This window comes from Sebastes umbrosus, chromosome 3 (assembly GCF_015220745.1).
Source record: "Sebastes umbrosus isolate fSebUmb1 chromosome 3, fSebUmb1.pri, whole genome shotgun sequence".
Lineage (NCBI taxonomy): Eukaryota > Metazoa > Chordata > Actinopteri > Perciformes > Sebastidae > Sebastes > Sebastes umbrosus.
This window is the reverse complement of record NC_051271.1, coordinates 12893008-12906118: the sequence shown is the minus strand read 5'-3', so window position 1 is coordinate 12906118 and position 13111 is coordinate 12893008. Positions and strand designations below refer to the sequence as shown.

Below are 13111 nucleotides of genomic sequence, written 5' to 3'. Positions count from 1 at the left end.
AAATCTCAGATTTATTTATTTTTCCTCAAAGTGGCCCTAATACTCTTTCGTACCATAGACCTACAACAATGATAAATAAAATTGAAAATGTAAACAAAAAAACAGTTATTAATTTACACTAATTTAAAAAAAGAAAATCCACAGGGAGCCACTGGAGAGGAGCTAAAGAGCCGCATGTGGCTCTAGAGCCTCAGGTTGCAATCGCCTGGTTTAGACTGTTTTAAGGATATTATTAAACTTTTTTTGTAGTTTTATCACTTTAGGATACAATATTTGGAACATATAATCCTGCGCAGGATTAGCTATGGAATTTAATACAACAAATATAACAATAGTATTAATGTAATTATGTGAAAATGTTCCCTGCATGCAGAATATTTTCCCTGCCACACACATAAAACCAGGTAAAAAATAATATTTATGGTGTATTTTTTTCTCCCAGCCTACAGTATTTTTATATTCTGCTCTAAATAAATGACAATATTTGACTCAACACTCAGACTGTATGATAACATCCTCTTTTTGCATGTGTTGAATTCATATTTTTAACCAAAAGACAGACTAAATGTGGGTTTTTTTCTTACAATATTCTGCATTAGTGACTGTGGAGCTAACATGGCTGCCAGAGAAAACCTGCACTGTCTGGTCTGACTGTACAGCTCTACTGCAGGCTGCTCTCATGAGGGGTGTTTACCACCAGATGGCAATATTGTCTTAAATGTATAATTTCACCAATCTGACAGCATAAAGTCTCTTTAACTTTTAAAACATTTAAAATCTTTCTCCTGCTGCCTGTCAGTGTGATAAAGTAGGTGTGGTGTTTATTAATGCAGTATATTGGAGATGTTACTTATTGTCTTTAAAGTTTTTATTAAACATTAATGGTTTGGATACAATACCATTAAATCCCACAGCCAGAATGACCAATATTTATACCAATACCAAGATTTCTTATTATTAAAAGCAGAAAATCATGTAGGGGAGAACCATGAACCATGATTTTTGAGGTAAATGCACCATTAATATGCTGCTTGTGAATGTATTTTCATTACCACTGAGCGATTTGCCAAAGCATTTTAATACTCTCTGATGATTAATAAATCACATGCATGTTAAAACAAGTCGTTAATAGCAAATGATTGTGAACTAGCAAGGTGATGAGTGCACGTATGTACACAACATCAGCAAAGAAAGTGATTTAACTTGAGTTTTCTTGGTATCCTACTGTTATTAAAAATATGATTTAGTATTGGTAGTGTCAATACTGTATTGATAGTCAGGTTGTTTTTTCTGTAACCTTTCACCGCATTATTAATAGTAAAACAGTTAGCCGAAAGGTACTCGGTGTACCTGATTGCCCTCCTGCACACATTGTACCGCCTGATGAAGGCTACTAATGTTCTTAAAATCCTCCCTGAACTCCTCGCTTGGGTACAACATGTTTCTGGAGTAAAGTTGACCTGCCACAGAGAAGCTAATGAAACATTCTCCAAACACTGCAGTGCTCTCTCTCTCTCTCTCCTCTCTCCACCATGACACATTGCTTAATAGTAGCTGATGTACGAGGTCAGGGATGGGTTTCCATTCACAAAGGTCGGAGTCAAAGTCCCTCTGACCCTTTTAGCACTTTCTAGTTATGCGGTTTAATCTAAAACTAAGCTGACAGTCAGTTTCATATGTAGACGAACAAAATGAATGACAGCATTGCGTCCTTTTGAAAATGCTTTATTTATCTACTTTAACACTATAAATATAACAATACAGAACAAGCTTTTTTTTAACAAACCTTCAGATAGAAAACAGTCTGCATAGGTCTACAAAGGCATAGCAAAGGGCACATCTTGGCAATAAGGCACACGCTAGGAAGAGTTTAAAATGGTAACACCTATGTTAAACTAGGCATACATAGGTCCACGCCACGGACACAAGGAGCAGGTGTTCATCCTGTGGCTGGAAAGCAGGCGATAGAAAGTAAAGCAGGTGTTTTGAGTGGGAGGCAGAAGGACACACATGAAAGCGTGTATGGCTGTTAAATCATGTTCAGACCTTTAGCAGTTTAATCCAAAACCGTCATGCAGAGTTACAACACCAAACAGCTCATAGTGCAGATGGGTTGTAAAACTGCAATGGACCAGTTTTACTTTTACTGATAAACTGTAGCTGAACGAGAAGTTTGTGTTCCCACTCATAACACCAAATCCAGTACAAAATAGCAAACAGAATATTACAAATAAAAACACAATAACACACAAGAACCTTGAATGGTTTAAAAACTATTGGACACTTTGGCAAAAAAAAATGTTTTTCTCTACTTTTGTTACTCTGACTTTTTTTTTTTTTTAAATCCCTAAACAAGGTGTAAATAAAGAAAAGAAATATTTTTTAGAATATATTATACCTTTTCTTCTCACTTCATAGACAAAAATACGTAATGCATATATTAAATATATCCTGACTTATTGTCATCATACAAGAAAATAATAAAAAGCAGTTATCAGCAGTTGGTTTTCTACATCAAATCCAGTTTCAGAGGAAAGAGAGAGAAAAATGTAGAGGATGGAGTTAGAGGAGACAAATACGTCTTGTTTGTTTTCATTGAACGTCTTGGACATTAAACGTAGTCATGATCCAGGCCATCCTCTAAGTCAAACTTGTGTTGTTTTATGTGTCAAAAATCTGATAACATGATGGAAAATGAGCAAATAATCTTTAAAACACAGAGAATAAAAACAACTACCAGAACTGGTTTACAAATACAAGCCAGCATACAAATGTTTTGCATTCTCTTATATAAAGATGGCTGTTGTGGACTTCATGATCAGCAGCTGCTTGCATCCGTTATGTTTGTGTGTTGTAGCACGTACTTGCATGGCTACTTGTATATTTCAGCGCGAGGTATTGCTCCAGTTAATCCCAGTGTAATATTACACTTGTTTTCAACACACTGCAGAGTTTAAAAAGTGCCTACTAAAACATTCATGAGGGTTATTTTTTTTATGCTTTATCCACGTACAGTAATTGAGAAATGCCAAACTAACCCAGTTCACACATGAATTCATGCTCAGTATTTCATATCTCTTCATCTGAAAGTCGCAATCTTTTGCCTTTTATAAATACGTTTAAGTGCACCTCGGTCAAGCACAGTTTGGAGGACGAGAAATAAAGCGGAGGCAGACATACGGAGTGTTACGGCTGCAGGAGCATTCAGATAGGAGAAAGGTAGCCCCGTCACATCTGACTGCAGAGACTGAAACCTACTTGTCTCACCACTAATACAGAACTGCAGGGATGACGTATTTTTGAAGCCCGAACAGGAAGTTGGCATCGCACTGGTTCCCTCAACAAAAAAACATGGGTTTTTTCCATTGGGTTTTGGAATATTTCAGAAAATAAGCTCCGTGGCAAACAAACGTTTATGATACTTAGACGTTTTGTTCTGTAAGATAATCTCCACATGTGAACACCACTTTTATGATTTTTGAAGTGTGAATGCAATTGTCAGAAGTAAAAAGCTAACGTTAGGCTATAAACGAACTACACCACGGTCGCATGAGTGCAAGTATACGCAACGAGGCTGTAAAGGCGGACGAGTCGGCGTGATGACGTTTAGTAGTCTCATTTAGCCACTTTTTAGCAACCGCTTTTTTTAAGACACGTAAAAGCTTCAAAATTCACGAGTGGAATATTTACTGATGTATTTTATGTCGTAGAACAAAATGTTAAAATCTCTAAAGCTGGTGTTAACCACAGACCTTATTTCAGGCATCTAACTAAAAACCCATTCAAAAAACCCATTGACTTCCAGACGATGGAACCGGAAGTGCTAAAAGGCTAACTCATTTCCGGGTTTTAGGATTCATTCCTGTAGCACTCTATACCACAAATCATTGGAAATATGAATTGAGAAAACTCCAGTGCTATGCACAGATATGTGTCAACCAAAGGGGCTTCACATTGTTATAAAAGGCACAGTGAAAAGCACAAGGTAGCACATAGAGATGTAAGGCACAGAGAGTCTGTCTAATAGACTGGAGTGTATGAAGTTTTTTTTGGTCAGCGTTGGCAAATGCAGGAGCGCTTTAAGTGGCAGAGTGTTCAAGTCCACATAGAAAAAAATGTCTCTCATTTCTGTCCATATTTGTTCACCTTTCAAGAGTCAAACAATTCAAAAACACAATAATAAAAACAAACGTAAATGAGAGAAAAAAAAAACATCAGTTCAGTCCCCTGTCAGCGCAGTTTCTGAGGATGGGAAACATCTCCATGTACATGGTGTCGCTGTCTATCAGGCTTATAAATCATCTAGAAAAATCCAGTTTTCTTTCTCTAATATTTGTTCCCCAACGAACCTGCCACAAAAATATTATTTAGCTGGCGACCTTTTCTTCAAACAAACCAAGATATACGTTTCTAAAAGTTAAAGGGGAGACATTAAAAACAAAGCAAACTAATTAGAAGCAAATAAAACACTTTAAAAACCTTCATTTAAAACAACCAAATAAAACTAAATAAACCAAAAAGTACCAAACAGGCGTGTTTGAAGCTTACACATTCAACCAGCATGGACGGACAGCATCACCTACAGCATGTAGAATTGGCTAAAATACTATATATTAAAGAAAATATAACATTAGTATATCCAAAAAAACAGTTGTCTTCAGTGGTATATTCTCTTGTCAGTAGTTCTTGTTGTACTTTTACTTTCTTTCAATTAACTTTTACAGTTTAAAACAACTTAGACAGTGTTAAGGTCTATCTTTCCTGCCTCAGAGAACACATATCACTCCATTAATAAGAGAAACCTACAGAGAATGAAACCTTAAATATGTATCTTCTCTTCATAAATACTTGAATGTACCTTCAGTGTTTCTGTTGCCATAGCAACAAGGTGGCGAGGGATCTGAGACACAGAGAGAGAGAGAGAGATGCTTGTTGTTGGGGACCGGTTGTCACCACATACGTGTAGGTTTCCTTAGTAAGTGGACTGTCCTCTATGTGTGTTATAAGACAGTGGTGCTGCATGAATACGCCTGTCATATGGTTGCCATGGTTCCAGGATATACTGAGGCCAGTAGGTGAGACAGATATGTGATGTCATTGTTTCTCTGTCTAAATATTTGCTTCAAACGACATTCCTTTAGAGCTTTTGGACGTGCACAAGTTCAAGTGATGTCTCTGTACGATGGGACAGACGTTGCGGTGGTGGCGGCGGTGGTTCAGTCACAGGCAGGGTAACTTTGTCGTTGTTTCACGTGGTCTGACCCTCAGGATCAATATGTCTGGTAGACATCGTGGATGGGCAGCTGGAAGGCCGTGGCGGGGAAGGCCTGTGGCATGGCATAGCCTGCGTATCCGCCGTACGCTGCGGCCGCCAGCGCTGCGTTCTTCTGCAGAGCGGCCAGAGCTGTCGTGTTGGCAGCGTAGTTTGTGATGGGGACATATCCAGCTCCGTACAGGCCGGCGGCTGTAGGGATACGCTGGACATTGTGGGCCATGGCGTAGACGGGAGTGATAGGACGGCCCTGGGGAATGAGAAGGAGGATTATAGTGAAGGATTTCTAAAGCACATTCATTGAATGACGAATGCATTCAATCATGAGTTCTCACCTTGAAAAGTTCAGAGTGACATAAAGTTCCCAGAGTACAACTGTGTGTCATATAATCAGTGGTGGAACGTAACTATTGTACTTTTTTTACTCCACTGCATTTATTTGACAGTTACATAAAATCTGGGGGTGTGGAGTTAGAAACAAGTGAGCTCATCAGACCTCTGTAGTCCGCTCCTCATCTCTGCTTGAGTCTAGAGACACGAGGCTACATCAGCAGGTACTAGCATAACACAGTTGCAGAGTTGCGTTGTGGGTAATGTTGGCGCCAAGGTTTGACAAAGAAGAAGGATATGTGACGATAAGAAAATGACGAAATCTCTGTTTCTGCTGCAGCAAATTTGATGTAAATCTGATCCACAGATACTACAGGGCTCAACAATAAGGACTCCACGTCGAGCCAGTATATCTAGCAACTCACTTGGACGATTGGGCGAGAGGTAAAAGATAATTAGATAATTTTTTCTCCGGAGCTGATGATGGAAGTAGCTAAGAAGTGAGCCATCTCGTTTCCTTCTCATCTGGAATTGCACATGCACATTAATGATCAGGCACTCAGAAAATGGCGGCGGGTGACAACAAAGTTTATGAGCTGAAGCGCAAGCGAGCATTTTAATTATCCTGGAAACAGGAGTTTAGTTGGGAGGCATTTGAGGATGTGGGCAAAACTAAAGATTAATTTACTTAAATAAAGATTAAACATGACAATTAACTTTGGTCTTTGTTGTTATTTGATAACGTCTATTAAATAAAACAATTTGTATTAGGGGCAAGTAAAAAATTTACTTTGGGCAATTAGATTTCTGACCCACTTTCCCGACCGGACCCTGTACTGTGTGATGCAGTAATCATGGGGCGCTGTTTGCTGCATCAAACAACATGCCCTGAGATGGAGCTGGACATTTTACATCTTTATCAGCATGCATCAAATTAAAAACATTTTGTGTATCTGTGAAACATCAGTTGGCTTCAAATGAGGCCGTGTTTATCGTGTTCACGAGAAGAGTCCATATGAACGCCCCCCTCTTGTGGTACTTGTAAGTGTTAAGTTTCTGAAAGCTCCGAGTTCACGAGTTGTGACGTGTTTGTTGACATTGTCAGAAATAGCGGAGACCATGGAAGTTAATTTTTTGGCGTATAATAAGTTAATATATTGTAATTTTAGTCGTATATTGTTTTTCTTCGTAAATGTACAATATGTCTGAGGAAAATGTTGATATTCCCAACGGCCTCATCTTTCTCCTCTGTCATTATGCCTTTGCATTTCCTGCATTATGTTACCCACCTGCTAGCTTGCTAAATTGTTAGCCTCTGTGGCTTCTAGACGCCGACAGTAACGTTAATATTGCCGTTGCTTAGCAGCGGAGTTCTCACGACTTAACCACTTGAACGCCAAGCATATCGTGTACACGACTATCCATGTTGTAAACACGAGCTCACGAGTTTCATTGGAAGGCATCAATACAACAGTGTCATAATGCTCACCTGATAAGGTGGAGGGGTAGAGACCGAAGGTAGGACGGAGGCAGCATTTGCGGAGTTGTGTTCAGCGTGTTGCATGGCCAGAGGGTTCATAAGATGCTCCACCGTGTGCACCTTCCCCTCCTCCATCAGCTTGGCTGCAGGAGCCGTGCTAAACATCGGGTACTGACCACCCAGAGTCGACAACGCCACTGCACATAAAGAGACACGACAATGAGAGCTTGGATAACAGACGGGACCGCTGCAGACAGCAGAGTAGAAGCAAAAGATGTTTGCGTTCACAATACAAGAAATAAAAGCACACACATGCACCCATGCTCAAACAGAAACAGGCACACTTAGATCTGGAGGTAAACTAAGAAAGGAGAGACTGCTAAAGAGATGAAGGTTGAAGGAAACAATTTAGAGAAGACGGGGGGAAAAAAAATAAGTTACACAAGTTGGTGTTGGGGTGTGATTCGGATTATGATGGTGCTCAACTGTGGATTAACCTCACACACACACACACACACATACACAGCGAGCACAACGTCCGTCATTGTTTCAGATGGACAAAAGTCTTTTCAATCTGGTGGTGATCCTGTGATTCCACACAGTTCGGGACTGAGACCGAGTTCCAGATTAGGGTCAAATCGTTGCAGAAGAAGCATCAAGAACACCCACTTTATAAAATGATCACCAAATACATGACATTAATACCAACGACAAATAAATCTGGTAGATTTAGTCACGTTTGTGTTTTTTAATAAAACTTGAAGATTAAAGAATAACACCAGTGTGTTCATTTCTATCAATGAAGTTTCTACCTTTTATTATTCTACATGAAATTTAGAATTTAGATGATCCACCTGGATAAACATGAAGCCTTTTTCTGTTTTTAACTTATGTGAGTTGGGTTTTTCCCCCTCATTGGTATCAATGCCTTGACATTTCCTTCTGGTTACTTAAGAAGGAAAGACAAGACAGAAGGAAGAAAGAACCAGGAAATAGTCTTTAAAAGAAGTCACCATTTACTGTCACATTTTATCTTTGCTTGGACAGCAGCCAATTTCAGCCTATTTTACACAGTGGATGTCATATTTACAAATCAAAACCAATCATTTTGATCGTGCAGACGGCAGCAGATGGACTGCCACCCTACGTAACACTGGTATTATCCTTTAAGTGATCAGAATAGAGAAGACACAATAGAAAAGAGTAGATAAATAATCTTTAGTTTGTGCGTTTCAACTCCGTTATTGACTGAAAGTGTCCTAACGCTAACAAAGCCAAAGCAGCTGCATCCTACAGAGAATAAAACTGGTTGAGTTGACGTTTAAAGATAACTTCATGTTGTGAAGAGAAAAAGCTGATCTTTTGCGAGATGCGCATTTGTTTAACATTCAAGATAGTGTCAATCACCTTTCAGTAAAAAATGATTGAGTGCATGCGTAAAAGGAGATTGTGGAAGAACTGGTCCCCACATAGTAACGAAGGCAATGTTCAGACTGACAACAGCACCGTGTGAAGAAACCTGGCTTCCTTATTCAGTTCAATGGAACCGCTGCATTGGGGTGACTATGGTGACCATGGTAATTCTACTATTTACCTGGTGATCGTCATAAATTTAAACACATATAAATAAATGTTAATGTATTTCATTGTCTTAACAATACGCCCCCGACGACGAAGCCCCTTGTGTTCTTTTAACACAGTGCTGTTTTTGGTCTGAACACCAGGTAAGACAAATTTTTGATATGAAAGAAAAAAAAGGATAGAATGAGGAACAAATCATAGCCGTTACTTTCTGGTCATGCTAGAAAGGACAGATATTTTTGTGTGATTATTCTTTTGCTTCAAAGAGAAAGGAAGTCCTTTTGCGCCTGACCGTCCAGCAACAACCATAATCTTGATTTACAAAACGTTCCTCAAACCACACAGGGAGAGAGAGACAGAGAATTATGAGCTGGAAGGTTTAATAGAGGCTTTTGAGATGGGCAAGGATATGGATGGATATATATCTATCTCACTGACTTGTGCCAGGTTTCATGGGGTTGACGGAGGCAGCAAGCTCCAGACCGGGCATCAGCTCATAGGGCTTTTCGGGCCCTTTCTTGCCCTCGTGGTAGCGGCTGTAGATGCCACGACCGGCAGAGTAACCCCCCAGGTACGACCCCCGCGGTCCAGGGGTACGGTTACCTGCAGCAGCACGACCACGACCTCGCACAGTACCTGCTTAAAATACAATTAAAGTAATATGATGACAGGGGAGGAGGACTTGGGCAGAGGGGGCAACTTGTATTGGAAGTTGTGTAAGGCAAGATTTATGATGGGTTTAGGACTTCTTTGAAAGTTCCTCCCAAGATATCAGGACTGGGGTAGCAAGAAGAGTCCTTTAGCTCTAATTTAATCTGCCCACCAAGTGCTACTGGATATTTCTCAACAATATCTGTTTGAGCTCAGGGTTGTTTTGGCCTTTTCCCTGAGCACTGCTCTGGCTCTTAAATTCATGTTAAATTCATGGCACTGTGAAATGGTATTGCTAGACGTTGCTTAGCTTTGTTGTGATCTCTGCAATAAACCAGCATGAAATGGGAGGTGACAGCACAGCGGGAAAAGGATGGTGTTAGAAAACGTATAGTTTGTCACATGGCAAGAAAGCTCATTGTTCATTTGAAGGAATAAGTAGGAATGAGGATGTGAGAGATTACCATTGTTCTGTATCATTGGGGATCCTTTGGAGAGAAAACCAAAACACAATGATTGTTGAAAGTCAAATAGATTTTCCTGCTACCACCCAAAGACCATATATAATCAATCATCACAGGTAATGGGATTAGCATTCATTGGTCCATCACCTTGTTTTGTCTTTGCTTTTAACAACAAGTCTCTGATTTTAAGACACAAACCCTCATCAAGTTAAAACTTTTGTCTACTGACTAGTCACCAAAGATTAAATCATTACTATCTTCATCATCATGACCGTTTAAAAATCATAGCTCCCTATTTATGGGGTCATTGTTCCTACAATAGCATCTTTTAGATGTCATTATGAGATCTTTAACAGTGCATTGGCCCGTTGAGTTTCTGCTGCCGCCAACATTTAGAAAAATAGATGGCTTTCAGAGAAACACTGGCGTTTGCAGCTGATCATCACTGGAATAAAAAGCAGAAAGAAAGACTCCTAACCTTTGACAAAGTAGTCCCTGTTGGGTCCAATGAGGGTACTGTAGGGATAGCCATAGTAAGCCAGTGTGTAGGGATCACACTGGTAGACGTAGTTCTGCGGAGTCGGCTCTGGAGTGGCAGTAGCTCCCTTGGAGGCCTTCTGGCGCGAGTACTGCTCCTTATCGACTGGCTTGGCGAGCGTCACCTCGATGCAGGACCCTTCCACCTCGGTGCCGTTGAGGTGGTCCATGGCCATGACGGCATCGTCCCGGGAGGTGAAGTGGACGAAGGCGTAGTCACGGATTTTCTTCACACGTTCAACACATCCGGGATTCCACTGGCTGAACACCTGATTGACAGAGAAAATGGGTGATTGGTTAAGAATGGTAGGCTGCAGTTAGACGATGATGATTAATCCAGCTATTCTCAACCACGAGGCCACTGTTGGCCCTCAGAGAGCCATCTAGTGGGCCGCAGGGGTACTGCCAAATGGATAGATTAACTTCTTAAAAATCCAACGGCTGCTATTCTGTCTTTCAGAGGTTGTAATGGGCTCAGTTCTAAAGCTAAAGTGAAGACACCAGTATCATATGAAACTAAAAAACTTAAGGAATCCATTGCTCCTGATCCCATGCTAGCTTGTCGGGAAGGAAATAATGCTACTAAATAACGCTCCGAAGTTACGTAAAATTTTGGAAAGGGAAAAACTGGCATGGAAAATTTTCAAAAGGGTCCCTTGAAAATGGGTACCCACGCGTCTCCCCTTTACAGAGATCGCCAACGATTAATCTGTTGATTATTTTCTCGATTAATCGATTAGTTGTTTGGTCTATAAAATGTCAGAAAATGTTGAAAAATGTCTATCAGTGTTTCCCAAAGCCCAAGATGACGTCCTCAAATGTCTTGTTTTGAGGACGTCGTGAAACCTCTAAACTGAATAGTCCCACCTGTCTGATCAACTCCTCGCTGGTCTCCATCATAAGATTCCTGACGTAGAGGATCTTCACCGTCTCCATAACGTCTTCGTCCACATCAATCTCCGGCTCGGCCCAGTCCACTGCGATCTGGTGGCCCCAAAGCTGAATGCGTCCAGGCATCAACTTCCTGCGAGCCATGGCGGCTGCACGGTGCGACTCATACTCTACAAAGGCAAAGCCTCTGTTCTTCATCTTGTCTGCAGCGCTGGCGTAAACTATCACGTCTAGCACCCCTTCTGTCACCTTGGAGACCTCCTCCAGGATCTCCTCGCGCTTTTTGGTCTTGGGGATGCCACCAATGAAAAGACGGCAGTTGTCCACGGAGGAGCAGACCCCCAGCAGCCGCCCGGGCCGCACCTCGTAGTTGTTGAGCTCGCGAACAGCCCGCTTGGCCTCGTGTTTCTCTGTGTACATCACAAACGCGTACCCTCTGTTCTTCCCGTCAAAGTCCATCATCAGCCGCATCTCGTAGATGCGTCCTACGGACTCAAACACCGGGACCAGCTCATCCTCATAAACGTCCCGTGGGATCTTGCCCACAAAGATTTCACATCCCCGTGGTGGAGATGTAGCGTTCCAGCCAGGGGGAGGGCCATATTTACGCTGACCATTTTCCTGGACCATACCATAGCCAGTGCGCTCCATCAGGGAGACCAGTGCAGCCTCATTGGTAGCACCTGCAACTCCCTCAGGGACGCTGATCTGTCCATGAAGAGAGTGGTGGGAGGCACCAGCAGGTTGGGAGGGTTTGGGGGCGGCGTTATTGCTCATAGTCGAGGAGGAAGCGGGATCTTCGGCTGTCATTCTGACAAAACCATCCAATCAGATCGGGGACCTGAAGAGAGCAAAGAGAGACACGTTCGGTCACATTACGGTAAAATGTATCAACCACAACTGCTATCCAAGAGGGAAACACAAGAAGGAAGAAAAATAAGAAAAAATGACCCGAATGCTTCGAAGCTTTGGCCGTTGCCATGGTAATCAACCTACAATCAGTATTCAATGTTTTTTTTGTTGTTTTTTTTTATTTAAGTATGTAATAATGAAATAAGGAATATATTCAACATGAATTATTATTAGTTATTCTCAGACGGATATCGCTGTTTGTTGTGTGTAGAGGTGTGTGTGTGTACAGTAGTCCCAAGCACTGAAACCTGCTGCGCCGCACTGCGAAGCTTTGAATACTATGGATGCACTGATCTGACTTTTTCAGTCGCGATACCGATAGCGATACCTGAGCTTTGGGTATCGTCCCATACCGAGTACCGATCCGATACCAGTGTTTAATTAATAAGCTGTATGCCTCACTATGTGGAAGTGACTGGGATCATTCGTTTATGTATAAGGCAACAACAGGCTTGACTTAAACATCACTTTCCTAACTTTTAAAAAAAAATGTAACAAATGAATACATAGATATATAATAATTTTATAATTTACTGAATTACTTATTATTGAAATAATAAATCGTACATCAGCAACTTCGCAAAAAAATCTACGAAATGAACAGGAGTTATAATTCAAGTGTAAACCTTTTTCAAAACTTAAACAGGGATTCAAATTTCCAGTAAATAATATATAAAGTATATAAACATAAAATTGAATTGAATAGATCCGCCCCATTGTCACCGATACCCGATCCAGCTATTTGAGTCAGTATCTGCCCGATATCCCATCCAGTATAGATACATCCCTATCAAATAACTTCAAATATTTCTCACAGAAGCTTCAAAGCCCAAAAATTGGTATTCGGTACAGCCCTAACCAACACAAAACCCATAATATGGCTGCTTGTTGAAACAATCATCAATTTGCAGGCGCAATCACATGCACGATTACCTCGCTAACAAACTAACTAAGGCGCATAATGTGACTTGGACAGAGCGATGAAAATACAGC

At 40.9% G+C, this 13111-nt stretch overlaps 1 protein-coding gene across 16 annotated transcripts in view; it reads right to left on the bottom strand.

The window, feature by feature from the left end:
- Positions 1-4052: 4052 nt before the first annotated feature.
- rbm47 (RNA binding motif protein 47) overlaps positions 4053-13111 on the bottom strand; it is a 40619-nt gene continuing 31560 nt past the window's right edge. For 11 of the 16 annotated variants that reach the window (XM_037761126.1, XM_037761159.1, XM_037761153.1 and 8 more), the window contains 6 exons: positions 11183-12047; positions 10257-10584; positions 9779-9802; positions 9102-9302; positions 7092-7279; positions 4053-5522 (listed from right to left, as the gene is read on the bottom strand). In XM_037761126.1, the coding sequence (XP_037617054.1) occupies positions 5271-5522; positions 7092-7279; positions 9102-9302; positions 9779-9802; positions 10257-10584; positions 11183-12016 (1827 nt within the window). In that variant the 5' untranslated portion in view covers positions 12017-12047 and the 3' untranslated portion in view covers positions 4053-5270. The remainder of the gene's footprint in view (positions 5523-7091; positions 7280-9101; positions 9303-9778; positions 9803-10256; positions 10585-11182; positions 12048-13111) is intronic. The other 5 variants (XM_037761191.1, XM_037761216.1, XM_037761200.1 and 2 more) reach the window with 5 other exon arrangements.